General features: G+C 43.8%; 1 protein-coding gene across 7 annotated transcripts in view; it reads left to right on the top strand.

Moving 5' to 3' along the window:
* Positions 1–18,021, top strand: part of SCML4 (Scm polycomb group protein like 4) — a 124,556-nt gene that overhangs the window by 89,533 nt on the left and 17,002 nt on the right. For 5 of the 7 annotated variants that reach the window (XM_078447183.2, XM_078447185.2, XM_078447184.2 and 2 more), the window contains one exon: positions 10,888–11,178. In XM_078447183.2, the coding sequence (XP_078303309.1) occupies positions 10,888–11,178 (291 nt within the window). Of the gene's footprint in view, positions 1–1,638; positions 1,728–7,991; positions 8,861–10,887; positions 11,179–18,021 lie in introns of those variants that run through there. The other 2 variants (XM_078447188.2, XM_078447187.2) reach the window with 2 other exon arrangements.

Raw genomic sequence — 18,021 nt, 5'->3', positions numbered from 1 at the left:
AACAAACAAACAGACAACAACAAACATTGAACTAAAAGGGAAAAATACAACCTCTCGAGAAAGGCCTGGGTTTTGTAGAATTTAAAATAGATTTTTTTCAATGTTCAGTGATTTAGTGACTCTCTTTGCATTGCAAGGCTTAGGTTCTCTTCTGAGACCTGTAGATACTGAGGAAGCACAAGATAAGTATTCAATACTTATTGTTAAATGAATGAGTGTTCCAATTAAGTTGTTATATAAAGGTAAACTTTATGAACTCTCTCCTATTAGTGGGTAGTTTCTGGGTCTCATACACAAGCAATACAAACCCTTTGCTAAAAAAATCCCATAAACTTCCTTGCAGAGAATTGAATAGGTATTCTATAGCAGATACATCCTAGCTGCTACTGAATTAATAATTATAATTTCCAACCTGGATATGCAGAGTCAAGGGAAATGAAACAAATGGCCTTTTCTCATGTGTATTAGTTATCTATTGCTAGTGACAAATTACCCCCAAAAGTTAGTGGCTTCAAATAACATTTATTATCTCAGTTTCTGTGAGTCAGCAGTTCAGGGGCAGCTTAACTGGGTCCCCTGGCTCTGGGTCTCATACCGGCCTCCATCCCGAACTAGGAAAGGATCCACTTCCTAGCTTATTCGTGTGGCTGTTGGCAGGATTCAGTTTCCTGTGAGTTGTTGGTTTCTTGCCATATAGGCCTCTCCACAGAGCATCTCACAACATGGCAGCTTGCTTTATACCAGCATGAGGAATGCAAAGTATCATGAGCCCTCCTAAAAGTCAGGATATACATTTAGAACCAAAGCTTCGGAGATGTCCTCTATTCTGGTGACTCCAACGCTTTCCTGATTGAGGACCCCTTTTAATTTCCTTGAAGTTCTAGAAAGACCAGAAAGTGTGTGGCTGTTGAGGAAAAAGAACATGACTGTGGAAGGTGTCCCCCTCTCATCACCCTCCCTCACCTCTTAGGAGTTCCCACAAGAACTTCGGGTAGAGGCAGGGCAAATGTGCAAGACCATATAGAGAGTGATTATAGAACCTGCTTTCCTCTTAAGACTGGAAGAGCATTCATTATCCCAAATGGCTAGCGTTGGGCAAAATTGCCTTTGGGCAAAATTTCCACAGGAGGAAATCAACCCAGAGGCTTAGCACAAAGTCTTAGGCAAACCAGAAACATTTGAGAGGACTACAGTTCAGGTGTCAGGCATTAAAATTATGGTTGGTTTCTGTGCATCTCATTAGGGGAGAAAAAATATAAATGTGCTTAAATGGACCAGAGGGGAGTCATAAGGTTGATTCTGAGGGCTGAGTGATCTGAACTTAGAGGCAAGCTTAAAGGGAAAAATCTATACTGGCCAGAGACCAAGTTAATGGAAAATTTAATTGAAGCGAATGAAATGCTAAGCCTCGTAGGTGGTGTGGCCTGGTGCCCTTTGAACCGGGAAGGCTGGGACAGGAGGCCACAGAGGGCCCTGAGGGAAAACGTGATGAGCTTATCTGAGCAAGAACAAGGGCGGGACTGAGGCTGAGAAAAGAAAGTCTGCAAACCTCCACTCGAGCCTCAGAGAAAGGCAGCCCGAGGGCAGAGAGGAAATCTGCTGGTTTCTGCCACCACCTAGAAGTCCTTAGAAGTCCTCTCTGCCTCCCGGAGCAGTGCTGGGTGCCCGTGGTGCTGGAGAGGAGTGAGGCTGAGGCTGCCTGGTGGCAGACACCGTCAGCACCTGAGGTAGGAAACAATGGCCCCCTGTTGGGGCTCTCAGCAGGGTGCAGCTCTGCTGGGGACCTGCTACTGTTTCCGGGAGTCTTCTCCCTCTTGCCCCCTTCCTCTTTCGGCTTCTCCCCTTGCATGTCTTTCTCTGCATTCCAGAGCTTACTGGCTGTGCTCTCTAGGTGGTGGCACCTGGTTAAGCGCCGGGTAATAGTGATCCCCCAGCTTTTCCAATGGCAGCATATGGGGGCCATGGTGCAGCTTCCTTTTCTGATCTGGGTTTCAGAGCTGGGATCTGCGGAGCTCCCTTCTCTTCAAGCAGCCGAGCCAAGCTGTTCACACATGGAGCGCTCTGGACACTGACCCAGTGGTTTGACTTTCTTGCCAGCCTGGGCAGGGTTGTACGGCCTGCTGGACGGGGCAGGCCGGCTGGCAATCGATCCTGGAGAAAGGCGGTGGCTGCCGGTCGGGGCGGGGGAAGGTGGCGGTGATGATTATAGAAAAGGATCACTGTGTGCAGCTGTCCCTTTAACTGGGGAGTTATGCCTGATGTGGGGAAATAGGGTGGGGAGTGGAGGGTGAGTGTGTGTGTGCGCGCACACACACATGTGAGAGAGCGGGTGGGGACAACTGTTTGTAATGAAAGTGAATAGTTTCTAAGACTCTGGAATTTGGGGGTTATTATGGCATGATTAGGTATTATTTGAGAAATATTCTGCAGATGGTGGTATTGATGCTTTTCAGGGCTTCATTTGGTTGGAAACTCCAAGTAAAGTGCCAGTTTAAGTGTTTTAATAAAATAAACAGTCCAAGTTCACTTAACTGGGAGCAGTTAGGTCTTGTGTCCCAAATGACAAAGGGTCAACACCAGCCTGAACTAAAACTCCATCAGAAGGGTCTGTACTTTTAGACACGTGGGCCCTCTTTTCCTCTCTGTGCAACTCTCACTGCTTTGGGACTTTCTCTTTCTCTCGCTCTCTATCGGCTTTCTTCTTCCTGTCCCTCTGTCTCTTCCTGCTTCTCTTTGGATGTTCTCTACATCCTAGGTGCTCTTGCCTGACCCTCCAGGACTGCAACAGGAGTGGGTTGCACTGGGTGGGTGACCTGGAAGCCTCTGCAGAGGTGAGGGGGGTGGGAGATGTCCACGCACTCCTGACCCTAAAGTTTGTTTCCCAAAAGGGGAGGTTTAGACACAGCTCAGATTCAGAAGCAAGTGGGTATCCCTGGAGGCTTGAATGGGTTGGAACTCTTCTAGAGTGTTCTTTGGCCTCCCTGGTGGGCAGGCTGCATGTACAGAGGCTGGGGGAAAACGTAGTTCTCCAACAGTTTGGCAATGGTGAAAAAGGAACACCAGGCTCTCCTGAAAATTCCTAAGACTTTAAACCCTGAAAATGTGGTAGCCTCTTTGTGCCATCGGTGCATTTGCTTTCTATTTAAGCTTGCTCATGTGATAGTACAAGAGCAGATTGTTCCTTTCTCTGGAGGAAAGTTTTAGTGATTTTACAGGCGGCATCCTTTGTCTCCTGGATAGAGGCAGGGAGGTTATAAAGAAAAGTACAAGAGACGCCTCTCATTTGCCTCACTCTGCTGAGCTCAGATTCTCCACAGAGATTAAATGGCCTTAAACAGAGGCCGGGTTGGATCCTCCTGTTTAATGAGAGGTGCCAGGGTGACAAGCTCATTTCACATGAGAAGTGATTTTCTAAAAATCAGGGAGAGAAAGACCACGAACGTCTTAACCCCGTCAGCCCTGTGGTTTGCTGCGAGTTTGTACAGGAGTTGGAACCGCGCAGGGCACTCGTGCCTGACAATCTCAGGACTGCTGGCCCCATCTGGTGTTCACTCACCAGTCAGCCACCAAACCGCTTGAGAAGTGCACTTCTCTCCTCAAGTATGGGTTTGGTCCTTCTTCTTAGGAACTTTAAATAGTGGTTTTAGGTAACAGTCCATGTGTCACACTATGAAATTCTTAAGCTACTAAAAGTTCTGCATACCTATAATTCATCTACCTGTATGTTGATGACTTTGTAGTTTTGAATAGTATAAAGGCTAGTATCTTTTTTTTTGAATATATGAAATTTATTGTCAAATTGGTTTCCATACAACACCTGGTGCTCATCCCAAAAGGTGCCCTCCTCGATACCCATCACCCACCCTCCCCTCCCTCCCACCCCCCATCAACCCTCAGTTTGTTCTCATTTTTTAAGAGTCTCTTATGCTTTGGCTCTCTCCCACTCTAACCTCTCTTTTTTTTTTTTTTTTTTCTTCCCCTCCCCAATGGGTTCCTGTTAAGTTTCTCAGGATCCACATAAGAGCGAAAACATATGGTATCTGTCTTTCTCTGTATGGCTTATTTCACTTAGCATAACACTCTCCAGTTCCATCCACGTTGCCACAAAGGGCTATATTTCATTCTTTCTCATTGCCACGTAGTATTCCATTGTGTATATAAACCACAATTTCTTTATCCATTCATCAGTTGATGGATATTTAGGCTCTTTCCATAATTTGGCTATTGTTGAGAGTTATAAAGGCTGGGATCTGGCAGCCATCTTTTTTCCCCCATTTTTAAAAATTTTATTTAAATCCAAGTTAGTTAATGTATAGTGTAATAATGATTTCAGGAATAGAATTTAGTGATTCATCGCTTCCATATAACACCCAGTGCTCATCCCAACGACTGACCTCCTTAATGCCCAACGCCCATTTAGCCCATGCCCCCCACCCAACATGCCTTCAGCAACCCTCATTTGTTCTCTGCATTTAAGAGTCCCTCATGGTTTCCTCCCTTTCTGTTTTTATCTTATTTTTCCTTCCCTTCTTCCATGTTCATCTGTTTGGTTTCTTAAATTCCACATATGAGTGAAATCATATGATATTTATCTTTCTCTGACTGACTTATTTTGCTTAGCATAATACATTCTAGTTCCATCCACAGCGTTGCAAACTAAAGCAAGAGAAATTGGGGTTAGATGTAAGGAAGAAATTTTAGCCAATGAGATTTGTCGTACAATGACCTCACTCTGAGGGAGATTGTAAAATCTCTTGCAGGAAGCTTTTAAACAAGAGGCTCATTTATTTTCCTTATTTACCACCCAGCTTGAAAAGAGAGGTTGGACTAACTAACTCAGTGCATTCCAGTGTTAATACACCACCTCACAATTTTTGTACAACCATATGACAACTGTAGAAGTGTTCACTCAAGAGATTCCTTTAACAGGTTCATTTCTTTTAACTTTAGCTGTTAGTAACCTCAAGCAATGATATTGTGTCAGTGAAATCATAGTTCAATGGGCTAATTAAATTTTTTTATTGCCGTACACTAAAATACATGACTATAAAAAATAATGTTCATCTGTTGTGTCTTCCAAAAAGATACATGTTCAAGTCCTAACTTCCAGTGCCTGTGAATGGCACTTTCTTTAAAAACATTTTTTTTAATGTTCATTTATTTTTGAGAGAGAGATAGTGCCAGTCAGGGAGGGGCAGAGAGAGAGCGGGGGGGGGGGGCGGGGGGGAGACACAGAATCCGAAACAGTCTCCAGGCTCTGGGCTGTCAACACAGAGCCCAATGTGGGGCTCAAACTCATGAACCATGAGATCATGACCTGAGCCGAAGTCAGACACCTAACAGACTGAGCCACCCAGGCGCTCTGGGACTTTCTTTAGAAATAAGGTTTTTGCAGATGTAATCCAGACCAGGTCATACTGAATTATGGACCCTAATCCAGTGACTGATGTCTTTCTAAGACATTTGGACGCAGACACAGATGCACAGGGAAGATGCCATGTGACAATGGAGGCGGATTAGAGCCATGTGTCTATCATGAAGGATTGTTGGCTACACAAGCAACGAGGTAGAGGCAAGGAAGGATCCTACCTTTGAGCCTTAAGAAAGAACATGGCTCTGCCGACACTGTGATTTCATGCTTCTAGCATTCAGAACTACAAGAGAATACCTTTCTGCTGTTTTAGGCCACCAAGTTTATGGTAATTTCTGCAGCTTTAGGAAACGAACACACCAAAGTCACACCTGATATCATCCCCTGTCCCACCAGTGAGACACATCTAACACTTGGGGAGATGCTGGGCTGGTTGCTCTCTGCAGGCCCTTTTCAGTCCTGTAGGTAAATAATGACGGCCTTCATTATATCAGTCATCTTTATGCTTTGGCGTGATGTAAGTGTCAGCACCCCTATTTATAAAGGTGAGGAAAAGGCTGTTTGAACCAGGTTTGAGCAGCTGTGTCTCATCAATTCTGAACGGCACCCTGGTGTGTGCACCTGTACGTGTTGTTCGCTCCCAGGCTTCCTGGGAGCTCCAGGCGATGCAGAGCCCCCATGGGGGGCTTGCGGACCTGTCTCCATGGCTGTTCACCCGCTGCCTCTGGAATCACTGGTGTATCCTTTGCTGGGTAGAAGGCCATGGCTTGATGGTCTCTCAAGTCGGTTTTACTTTTTGATGAATTCATTTGGATCCCAGCCCAGAAACTGACTTTTTATTACCTTTGATCTCACCCATGGTCGTCAGCAGTTTTTAAACCAATAAAGTCCATGTTCCCGTGTTCCCCATTTCTGCACGTTGTCATAGGAGAACAATCTTTCATCTGCATCTCTATTTTCCAGCTATAGTGCAGATTGGAGAATTATCCGCATTCTCTGCCTTATACTATCAGAACTATGTAGACATATTTAATTTGGATTTAAAATATTTAATAAACAAACATTTTAGTTACATCTTTTTTTTATCATTGGTTGTCATTTATTTACATGAATTGTAATGCATGTTCTATGCAACGGCTGCCTCACTGCTAACAGCACCCAAATGTCTACTCAATAAATATTTATGGAGTGCCTTCTGTATGCCAGACACTATGAGTAGCTTCCTCACATATACCAAAGCACCTGCCACTAGGGATCAAAGGATACCAAAAAGATTGGTATCTCAGATACCAAATCAAAGATACCAAAAGGATTGGTATCTCAGATAATGAGAACATTCCAAAAAGGGGACTATAATGGCAGCCTTACTCCTTACTGGCTTAGAATGGTGCTGGCCCATAGTGGGTGCACAATAAGTGTTAGTTTTCCTCTTCCCACAAACAGTGTATGAGGATTCCAATTTCTCTACAGCATCAACATTTGTCTTTATCTGACTTTTTTATTGTAGCCATTCTAGTGAGTGTGAAGTTATAGTTCTTTGTGGGTTTGATTTGCATTTCCCAATGGCTAATGATGGGGAACATGTTTCATGTGTTTATTAGCCATTTGTATATCTTCTTTGGAGAAAAGTCTATTCAAGTCCTTTGCCCACCTTTAAATTAGGCTGTCTTTTTATTATTGAGTTACTCTGGAAACAAGTCCCTGATGAGATATATGATTGGCAAGTATTTTCTCCCATTCCGTGGGTTATCTTTTCACTTTTTTTTTAATGGTATCTTTCAAAGCACAGAAGTTTGAAATTTTAATAAAGTCCAATTTGTGTATTGTTTTCTTTTGTTGATCACGCTTTTGGTGTCAAATGTAATAATGCCTTGCCAAACTCAAGGTCATGAAGATTTATTCTTATGTTTCCTTCTAAGAGTTTTATAAATTCTTGCTCTTACATTTAAGTCTTTGGCCAATATTGAGTTGATTTTTTTGTATATGGTATGAAGTAAGGGTCCAATTTCATTGTTTTGCATGTGGATATCCGGTTGTTCCAACACCAGTTTGTTGAAAAGGTTTTTCTTTCCCCACTAAATGATTTTGACACCCTTGTGGGGAATCAGTTGAACATACATTGGTTTATTTTTGAACTCTCAATTCAATTCCATTGATCTACATGCCTACTCATATTCCAGCATCACACTGTCTTTACTATCATTGCTCTGTAGTCAATTTTGAAATTGGAAAGTGTGAATGCTCCATTTTGTCCTTTTCTCATGATTGTTTTGGTTAATCTTGGTCCCTCGAAAATTGTATGAATTTTAGAAACAGCTTGTCAGTTTCTACAAAGAAGTCAGCTGAGATATTGACAAGAATTACATTGACTCTATAGGTCAGTTTAAGGATTATTGCCATCTTAACAATATTCAGTCTTCTGATTCACGAACGTGGGATTTTCCCCTGTTTGTTTAGATCTTCTTTACTTTCTGTCAAGAGTATTTTATAGTTTTCAGTTTTACACTTCTTTTATTAAACTTATTTCCCCATATTTTATTCATTTAATGTTATTATAAATGAATTGTTTTCTTAACTTCATTTTCAGATTGTTTAATCTGAAACACAATTGGTATTTGCATATTGATCTTGTATCCTGCAACCTTGCTAAACTCGTTTAGTAGTTCCAATAATGTTTTAATGGATCCTTTAGGATTTTCTACATACAAGAGATAGTTGTATTTCTTCCTTCCCATCTAGGTGCTTTTTCTTTCTTTTTCTTACCTGATTGGGTTGGCTGGAACTTCCAGTAAAATGTTGAATAGAAGTGGTGAGAATAAGCATCCTTGTCTTTTTCTTGATCTTAGGAAGAGAAGCATCTAGTCTTCCACCATTAACTATGATGTTAGCTGTAGGGTTTTTGTAGATGCTATCTCTCCAGTTGAGGAAGTTCCCTTCTATTCCTAGTATGTTGAGTGTTTTTATCAGGAAAAGACAATGGATTTTGTCAAATCTATTGAGATCATTGTACTATCTTTGTTTTTTTATTCTATTTATATGGTATATTACATTAACTGATTTTTAACTGTTAAAACAATCTTGCTTTCCTGGGATAAATCCTACTTGGTCACAGTGTATAAGTTATACTATATGTTATAGGATTTGATTTGCTAGCATTTTGTTGAGGATTTTTGTATCCATATTCATAAGAGATATTATTCTATAATTTTCTATTCTTGGAATGTCTTTGTCTGGATTTGGTATCAGGTTAATAGTGGCCTTATAGAATGAGTTGGGAAGTATTCCTTCCTTGTATTAGTTTGCTTGATCGCCACAACAGAATACCACAGTCTAGTTGATTTAACAATAGAATTTATTTTCTCAGAGTTCTAGAGGCTAGACGAGTGAGATCAATGTGCTGTCAGGGGTGGTTTCTGTTGAGAGCGCTCTTCCTGATTTGTGAACAGCCATTGTCTTGCTGTGTCCTCGCATGGCCTCTTCTCTGTGCATGTATGTTGCTGGGGGGGGGGGGGCAGGTGGGAGGAGAGGGAGAGGGAGAGAGAGAGAGAGAGAGAGTGAGAGAGAGCTAGTGAGCATGTGTTGTCAAATTAAGGTCCTACCCTTAAGACCTCACTTAACCTTTACTACCTTCTTGTATGTAGTCACTTTGGGAGTTAGGACTTCAACATATGAATTTTAGAGGACACACTTTAGTCCATAACATTCCTCTTCTATCTTTTGGAAGAGTTTGTAAAGAATTGGTTTTAATTTTTCTTTAAATGCTTGGTAGGATCCACTCATGAAACCATCTGGGCCTGGGATTTCTTTGTGAGTAGTTTTGATTACTGATTCATTCTGTCTACTTGTTACAGGTTTACTCAGATTGTCTATTTTTTTTTTTTTTTGAGTCAGTTTTGGTAATTTGTCCATTTCTTCTGTCTACATTCTTCTTCTATCTAATGTATTGGCATATGATTGTCCATAGTATTCCTTAATGATCCATTTATTTCTGTAAGATTGGTAGTTATGTCACCTCTTTCATTTCTGTTTCTGATCATTTGAATCTTCTTTTTTCCTTGCCCAGTCTAGCTAAAGTTTTTCAATTTTGTTATTGTTTCGAAGAGCCAGCTTTGGATGCATTGATTTTCTCTGTTGTTTTTTTAGTCTTTACTTATTTCTGCTTTAATCTTTATTTCTTTCCTTCTGCTTAGTTAGGTATAGTTTGCGCTTTTTTTCCCTAGCATCTTATCATGAAAGATTAGGTTATTAATTTGAGATCTTTCTTCTTTTTAATGTAATTATTTACAGCTATAAATTTTGCTTTAAGCACTGCTTTAGCGACATCCCATATGCAATGACTTTTATTTCCAGACAAGATCCATATATTTTCCAACATATAAGAATTGCTAGTTGCCCTAATAAAATCAAGTCTTAATCTTTCATTATCTACATTATGGGAGGAATCCATAATGAAGAAAACATCTGGGTCTTGTGGCCTCAAATGTGTTACCCCATTGCCAACCTTGGAGGATCCACTGGTTTTTGTTACTCTAACAATTTTCTTTGTGCATGTCAAGATCTGTTTTGACCATATGTGGTATAAAGATGATTACTGATGGGACCAGGCACATGTGATCTTGTCTGGGACTGGAGGGACTAAAGACAAGGAATTCCTAGAATATTTTTCTTTTTCTTTCTATTCCCATAATCCTCCTGAACTTTCTCCTTAAAAATAAAACAAAACACCCCACACCATTTGGCCATAGGTATAGCTCACAGAGTTCAACAGGGAGTTCAAGCTTTAAAAGTATAGAAAATTGTGATTTACTTGAGCAAAGGGGAGCTGATGATGAGGTTGGCTGACTCTTCAGCAGCTTTACTCCCCCTGCACTTTTGATTGGCTCTTTATCTCTCAAATGCAGGTTATGGGGAGGACCGTGGGGCCAATAAGATCAGCATTTGTGTCCCCAGCTTGTTAGCTTTGGAGGAAGGACAGTACCCTTCTGTGCATTGAGACTAAAATTGGGGGGGGGGTGGAGGGGGAAGCACCATTGCCCCTGTGTCACCACCCAGGCCAAAGTGATTCTCCTAACTCAAGGGCATTGTAACTCTTGCTTGATTTCTCCAAAGCATCCTGGGCCAAGTGAGGCTAGCAGTGTTAGTGGGCAAGAGAAAAGATTGCAGGGAGAATCAGACAAGCTAGTAGCGACTGCTGGAGAGGCAACACCATGGAAGGAGAAACACCTTTGAATTTTACTTCCAAATCACCAATAACCAAATTAATCCCTTTTTCTTCTGAACACGGAAGGGGCACATCTCCCATCTGTTCTTTGGGATATGCTTTGTTGGTGAGACAAGTGTCTCAATCTGCTGAGAGGTGAACTATTTGGGATTATGATATGGGGTGCATTCCTCCTCATCTCTCATTCCTACAGGTAGCGGCACCCATGCCACTGAGGAAATGTTTGCCAAGATTGTCAGGTAGCCCCTGGACTTGCTTTCTGATCTCTGCTTCTCTGTCCTGCCTTCTTGCTTAGTAAAAACAGTCACCACTGAGGAGTGCCTGGCGAACCCTGTGGGCATGAACCGCTACAGCATGGACCCCTCCGCCTCCACCTTTAGCCACAGGGGCTCCTTGCCCACCTCTTCCTCGCTGTACTGCAAGAGACAGAACTCTGGAGATGGCCACCTTGGGGGAGTCTTGGCCACCACTGCCAGTGGTCCCCGCTCCAGCCCCATGTCCTCTGGAGGCCCCTTGACACCTGGGCTGAGGCCCCCAGGCTCCAGCCCCAAGAGAAACGGGACCCCTCTTGAAGGAAACAGATGTGGTAATGTAATGCATGCTCTGGCTTCCCCATGACTTAACCTCCTATGCCCTTGCTCTGGGATAACTGCATGTAGGGGGAAGGGGGTGGCTTCAGGGGGAACAATGCTATCTGAATATGGAACACTGGAAAATTGGAAGCCCTTTCAAGAATTTTTGTTGTTCTTAAAGGCAGCTAACTTCAACTTTTGACCATAAGTAAAGAAAATAGTATATAAGAACAGGCAAGTCTGTAGGAGTAAGTAGATTCCAAAATGTACAGTGGCTCAAATGCAATAGAAATTTATTTTATTTTTTTGTTCAAGAGTCCAAGGTGGGTGTTCTTAGGTCGTGGATGCATCCCGATTCAGGGGCTCAGACTTTGTCCATTTTGTGGCCCTGCTATCCCCTATGGCCTCCATGCCCCAAACACCTACTGGGTAGAAAGGGAAAGAGTGAGGAAGGCACATACTCTTCCCTAGAGCTTGAGAATGATGCACGTCATTTCCACTCACATTTCATTGGCAAGAACTGGCCATTATGCCACACTTAACTCTAAGGGAATCTGAGAGATGTAGATCATCTCTGTGCCAGGAAAAAGAAGAACTAGATGTCAATAAAGCATCTTTTCTTGCATAGTGGGTGACATTTGTAGGACACAAATACATGGGCAGAACCAGAGTTAAACAACATTTCCTTAATGCTGGTTATACTACCTTGTGATACCTTGTTGGGATGCAATGCATGAAAGTGCTCTCATTCTAGGGATAGCTTGGTATCCATTGTTTTTTTAAATCATTTTCAAGCTTCAGTATTTCATTAATGAACAAAGGCTGTAAAGCATAGTGGATAATCCATGGAATATGGAGCCAGATGCACTGGGCTAGAATCATGGACCTACCACTTCCTGACTGTATGACCTTTTGCAAGTCTGGGTTTCTCGGTGCCTCAGTTTCCTCACCTGTAAAATTAGAATGATAACAACAGCATCTATCTCATAGGTTTGTTGGGAGGATTAAATAAGTTCACACGTGTATTTAGTGTCAGACCGAGGACATGGTAAAAGCTCGATAAAGATTTGCTGTCACAGATCACGTGAACACATCTCTCACCCAATCACAGCCCAGCAGCTCTGCACCTGAAAGCTGCTGAGGAGAGGAGGCCCCAGGCTGAGGAGTTAGGGAGTCTTCATCTTGCCCCTCTGGAGCCTCCCAATGGGTTGACCGTCTTCTTTGACAAGTCACATTTTTGTTCGGAGCCTTGGATCTCTCAACCAGTAGCCCTGAGAAGCCACAGTGATGAGCTAGTTTGTATGATCCAACATCCTCCATTTTTCCCCTCAAAGACCTCCCACATCTCACACAAGCCTCTCCTGGCTGAGGATAGAAAGGCAGGCAGGAACGCCTTGAGCAGAGGGCAGTTCTGAGGAGCAGAGTACAGAATCCCTCAGCCACGGGGGTCTTGCCAAATGTAGAGGCACCCTGCAGACTACTTCCCAACATTGTCACATAAGCCATCAGCCATGCAGAAGATTTGAGTGGGCAGAGCCCATTTTCCAAAGGAGAGAGACATTGTTCTACCTGATTTTTAAGAACGAAAGAAGAGAACAAGATTTGGCACAAATCAACATCTTAAAGTAAATGAGGGGCAGCGTTTATTTCCTAGGCTTATCCCCAGAGTTTTTGTAGCACCCGGCATGTAGTAGTTCAATAAACATTCATTATCTCTGTGTCCCCTACCATGATGCCAGTGTCCTCATGTTGCCCCTGGTTGTCAAAACACTCCTCTTGGTGCCCCTCTGCCTTTTAGCTGTCTCTTCCTGTCAACCTCTTCTCCTCAACCCAGTTCCCATTTGCTCAGGGTGATTGCAGGTCATCGCCTGATTGAGTTGACTCATAATTCTAAGAGTGTTGCCATTTTTTAAAAAGGAGATATTTACCCTGTCTTCTGGTCAAGTTGGTGGAGTATCAGGCCCGATGTCGTAAGTGTAGGATTTGAGCAATAAAAGGATGAAAAGAACTTCTATCACTACCTGAAGAATTGTCTGCTCCATCCCAGTCTATCTGGTACCCCTGGATGAGGGGAATCTTAGATCCTTCAAAGGGATCTCAAGGTAGCTTCCCTCCCACCCTGGGATGCCCTCCTATCTATCACTCCCTCAACAACTCTCTTGTCCTTCATTTTCGCCTCCTCCCCAGCCCTTTGTTCTCCAGTTAGCTGTCTGAGGGGGTCTGCCTGAGGGGTGGTCCAGACGCTCCCTGGGAACCAACTCTGAGAGAACCCTCTCTGTTAGAGCTCTGGTTAACCCCCCAGGAGATCCCCACTCACTCAGGGCTTTGCCTCTTAGGATCTTGGGTAAAATCAGAGAGATGGAGCCCACCAGTGCCTGTTACCTTCCTCTCCAAGCAAAACACTAACTGTACCCTGAATACGGATTGCCTCTTTCACTACTTAGAAATATTAGTGAGAACTTTGATGCCCTGAAAATCAGAGTTGTCCATAATTAGCTGGACGCTTTGGGGCTTTGGGAAGTTCAAAAATCACACACTCACCCACCTAGCTTCCTCATTTTAGCTGCAAAATGTAATGGTAGAAGTTCATTATTGAGCCTCTTTAGTATACTGAAGAAAAAAGAAAATTATTCACCCTTTGTAGGCACATTAACTCGAATGCTCCAAAGATTCCTTTAACCAGTGTGCTAAATGGAAACAGATACCAGAAAGTCAGCCAGCTATGTCCACTCTAGCATCAAGATGTAGGAGGGCAGTGCCAGCATCTCTGAGAGAGATTTCCACTGCTGCTTCCATCTCATTGGCCAGAACTTAGTCACATGGCTACCAGCTGCAAAGGAAACTGGGAAATATGATTTTGTTCTAAGAAACCACGATCCCAGCTGGAAATCAGGATTTCCGTTATAAAGGAAGAAGTGCAAAAAAAAAAAGATATTGAGTAGGTGACCGAGAGTCTCAGCCACACCTCCCAATTAGAAATGTTTGTTCCTTCTGATTCCTTCTGTAGCACTTTGTTCTCTCATCTCTAGGACTTTCTCTTCCCTGTCCCACAGTAGGAACCAGACCCTCAGCTTTGTGAGGTCCCTTGCTCATATCAAAATCCTCCATAGCCCCAGAATAGGAGCCTGCTTGCTTGAGGCACATACTAAATAACTATTTATTGAGCACCTACCAAGAGCCAGACACTTTCCATACATTATTTATGACTTCTTGCAAGTTGTATTTTATGATTTATTATAATATGTACATATTGTTATAGTAGATATTATTATATACAAGGTACAGATAAAGAAAGTGAAGATCAAGATAAGGTCATTCAAGTGTTGAGTCAGGATTTCACTTTAACTGGCTCCAAAGCCTGTGTCTTTCAAAATTACCCCAGGGATTTCCAGACTTTCAGTAGGCTTCAGGGGGTCCCTTCGAAGCTCTAGGGGATAGGGAAGAGGGGATGGGAGCAGACAGGACTCCCAACACCCTGCCCTCTTTAACCAGGGCCTCTTCACATTTGCAGAGCGGGGTTCTATGTATGCTTTGCTCAAAGTCCGTGCAGCTAAACATATCTGGAACCCATGGAGATAAACTGTGCTGAATCGAACGGCAGTATATTAAAGTAGGAGAGGAAACCATTGGCTTCCTTACCCATTTGTCACTTAACTGCCAGTCTGGGTGCTTGCTGTGGGCACTCTGGAGGGTTATTAAGTTTGCCCTCCACCCTGGGAATTGCTCAGGATTGCTCTGGAATTGCTTCCCAAGTGTAAGTATTTGGTTGGAAGAGACCATACCTCTTTAGGAGGGTTTGACCTAAGTCATAAACCCTGGAGGGGACCTAAAAAATGATTTTCCCCTGTGGTGCTAATCAAAATGGTTTAAAATCACAGAATCCAGAGAACTGCATGAGGCTGCAGGCAGGAGGGTAGATATGGATGACATGACAAATTTCTCAGCCTTCTCTTGTGAGTACTCCCCCTGCCCCCTGCTGTCTTGATAGATCATACCTATAGCCCCTGCCAGTGGATTCTGAGGGGATGTATTCACAGGACACATTTCCTTGGTTTTTGCTGATACTCAGGTAAAAATTTGAGAGCTCTTCCCCATCCAACATATAAACATCTTCTCCCACCCAACATGCAAGCATCAAGAGCTATAAAGTTTTCAGATAACAAAAGCTTCCTAACTTTTGCATTAAATAGGACATGCTGTAAAAGTCCCAACCACAATTAGGTCCAAGTTTCAGAATCAAGAAAGAATGAAAATAAAGAAGAAAGTAAAGCTTCCATAGGGTAAGGTGTTGGGTGATGGACAGAGAGACCATCCAATCAGAAAATGAGAATAGGGACAGCGCTCTATGTGGAGGGGTTGACGTGAGCAAAAGTGTGGCAAGGGCTTATTGATTCCAGGGAAAGAAGAGAGTTTGAGCAGAGATGCTGAGGGAAATCACCCTGGGAGATTTGGGGTCCACTTCGAGCAGACTGAGCTTTCATCTGTGGGAACCAGACATTTCTGAACAGGGAGGTAAGCTGATGGCCATGGACTTTAGCAAGACAAACCTACTGGCCATTATGGAATGACACATCATAATAATAGGAAGCATAGTAACTACCTTTTGATTAATTCTTACTGGTTAATGCTTCACATCATCCCATTTAATCCTCTCAACATGGTAGGTGTTTGACAGGCAAGGCAACTAAGTCTCAGACAGCTTTTGCTCCATCTCAGCCAGCAGATACTTACTGAGCACACTATGCCAGAGGCTCGTCCCAAGTCTAAGGATGGAGTTGTGAGCAAGACACATGTAGGCCCTGCTCTCTGACAGTGTGCAATTCCACAGAGGCAGACGTTAACAATATTGCACAAACTTCATTACAACAGTGACTATCCCTCCAAGGAAAAATATGATGCTATGGGAGGATCAGCTAGGGAGGGGTCACTGAGCCTGCTCCAGGGAGGTGGGAAAAGCTTCCCGGAGAAGTGACAGTGGAGCCAGCTGGACAGGGAAGCAGGAGCTGGCTAGGGAAGGACCGTGGGGAGGAGTGGCTGGAAGCTTCCTGGCAGCGGTCAGATTGCTTGCCCAGAGGTCGCATGTCTGTGGTGGTAGAGAAGGATCCAGCCCATTGTGGCCTCATTTTAGGCCTTTGGTCTCTCCTGTCTCTCAGGGCATCCTCTCTTCTCATGCAGCATGTCAACTGGTCTTGAAAGAATAAAAGAAAAATCTGATTAAAATTTGAGGATTGGTCAGGTGCTCTTCTGTCTCCTATCTCTCTCGCCTCATACAGTCTTGAAAATTCTTACCATAGAAATAATGAAACACAACACTGTTTTAAACTACCTGATGCTACCCAGATTGTGGGCTAGGCTGGGCACCTCCCACACTCCTCATGGCCTTGTTTCTAGGAAGGGTGCCTTCTACAGGGACCAGGTCACTAGGAGGAGCTGAGAACAGATCTACCCTTCCCTGGCTTTCACCCCCATCCCCTCCAACCCAGATCCAGCGCTAGAGATGCCGAGAGGGCCAAGGGGACTCAGAGAAACCTGAGGAAGGACACTGAGAGGTCCCTTTTGGACACCGATGGGCTTCCCTTCAAGATGTTCTTTATCAGGCTCCAGCCCAAAGCCACATACTTGATTCTTACGATACTCTTGAGCAGCAAGATGAAGAAACTAAAGCCCACGGAGAATGATTTGGGCCAGGAAGGGCTACAAGCTTGGCCGTTGGTACTCTACTCAGTGTGCATTGTTCATGGACACACTGATAAGACTTTCTGATACACAAGAAGGTGACTCCCCGGGTGTTGTGCGGGACAAACCACAACCATATCAGAGGCAGAGGAACCTTAGAGATTCTTCCCAACTCCCTTATTTCACACCTGAGAAGTACAAAGACACTCACACGGCTGGTGGGTGGTAGGGATTTTGACTCCCGGCTCATTGCTCCTTCCGTTCCTCCATATGACTCTATTGTTAGCTCAAAAGTTTTCTTTGAATTATGAATGAGCAAAAGGAAATTATGCATGTGGTTGTGGGCAGGTATGAGACACAGAGATTCAAAGACAGCCGTGCAAGTCCCTGTGCCGTGAAAATGCCCGGGCTTGCTTTAAACACTGATTCGTAGGCATTTATTCCTGGTGCACGCGAGATCAGCTTTAGAAACAACCCCCACCTCCTTCACCTACACATCCATTCACAACTGGGTTTCACTCTTCACCGAATCTGGCAGCTCTAGTGAAGGGACATGACATACACAAAGTTGTCTGACATGGAGAATCCTGCCTTCCCATAAAGGCGTTTGGCGAGCACTTTGCATGCCCTGGTCCCTTAGGAACGAGATTCTTTTCACATCCATCATGTCTTCCTGCTGTCCAATCACATCCGCCTGGCCTGGCTGTGTCAGGCCGGATCCATCTGTCTTCCTGACACCTTCACAGCCACTGGAGGGGGGGGTAGCGTATTTATTATCTTTGTGAGTACAGACCACTGCAAAGGCTTTACAAACCTGCCACTGGAAAGTTCCATTTCTCTTCCTTCTAGAGCCAGTTTATGTGCTTTGGATCTTGAGCAATTCCCAAGGTGTGGCAGGCTTCCTGCTGCTCTCTGTCTTGTATGACTAAGAGACCCCCTCAGAGAGGCTCCCGAGCCAGGCCCGGCTGGTGCCATTTCATCCTGGAAAGGTGAAAAATGCCCACAGCAAGCACCGGGGCCACTCTCCAACTGGGCCGCCTCCTTCCACAGCCATCACCTGGAGAGCCTCCTCAGTCAAGATGATCCCGCCCCTCTTGCTCAACCCCTGACTGTGACCACTAGGAAAGTTGTGCCCTGACCTTGCTCAAGGAGCTTGGGCTCCCAGGGATGATGCTATGAAT

The sequence above is a fragment of the Panthera onca genome, chromosome B2, assembly GCF_046562875.1.
Source record: "Panthera onca isolate mPanOnc1 chromosome B2, mPanOnc1 haplotype 2, whole genome shotgun sequence".
Lineage (NCBI taxonomy): Eukaryota > Metazoa > Chordata > Mammalia > Carnivora > Felidae > Panthera > Panthera onca.
Note: the sequence above shows the minus strand (reverse complement) of the source record. Positions and strands in the feature narration are given on the sequence as shown.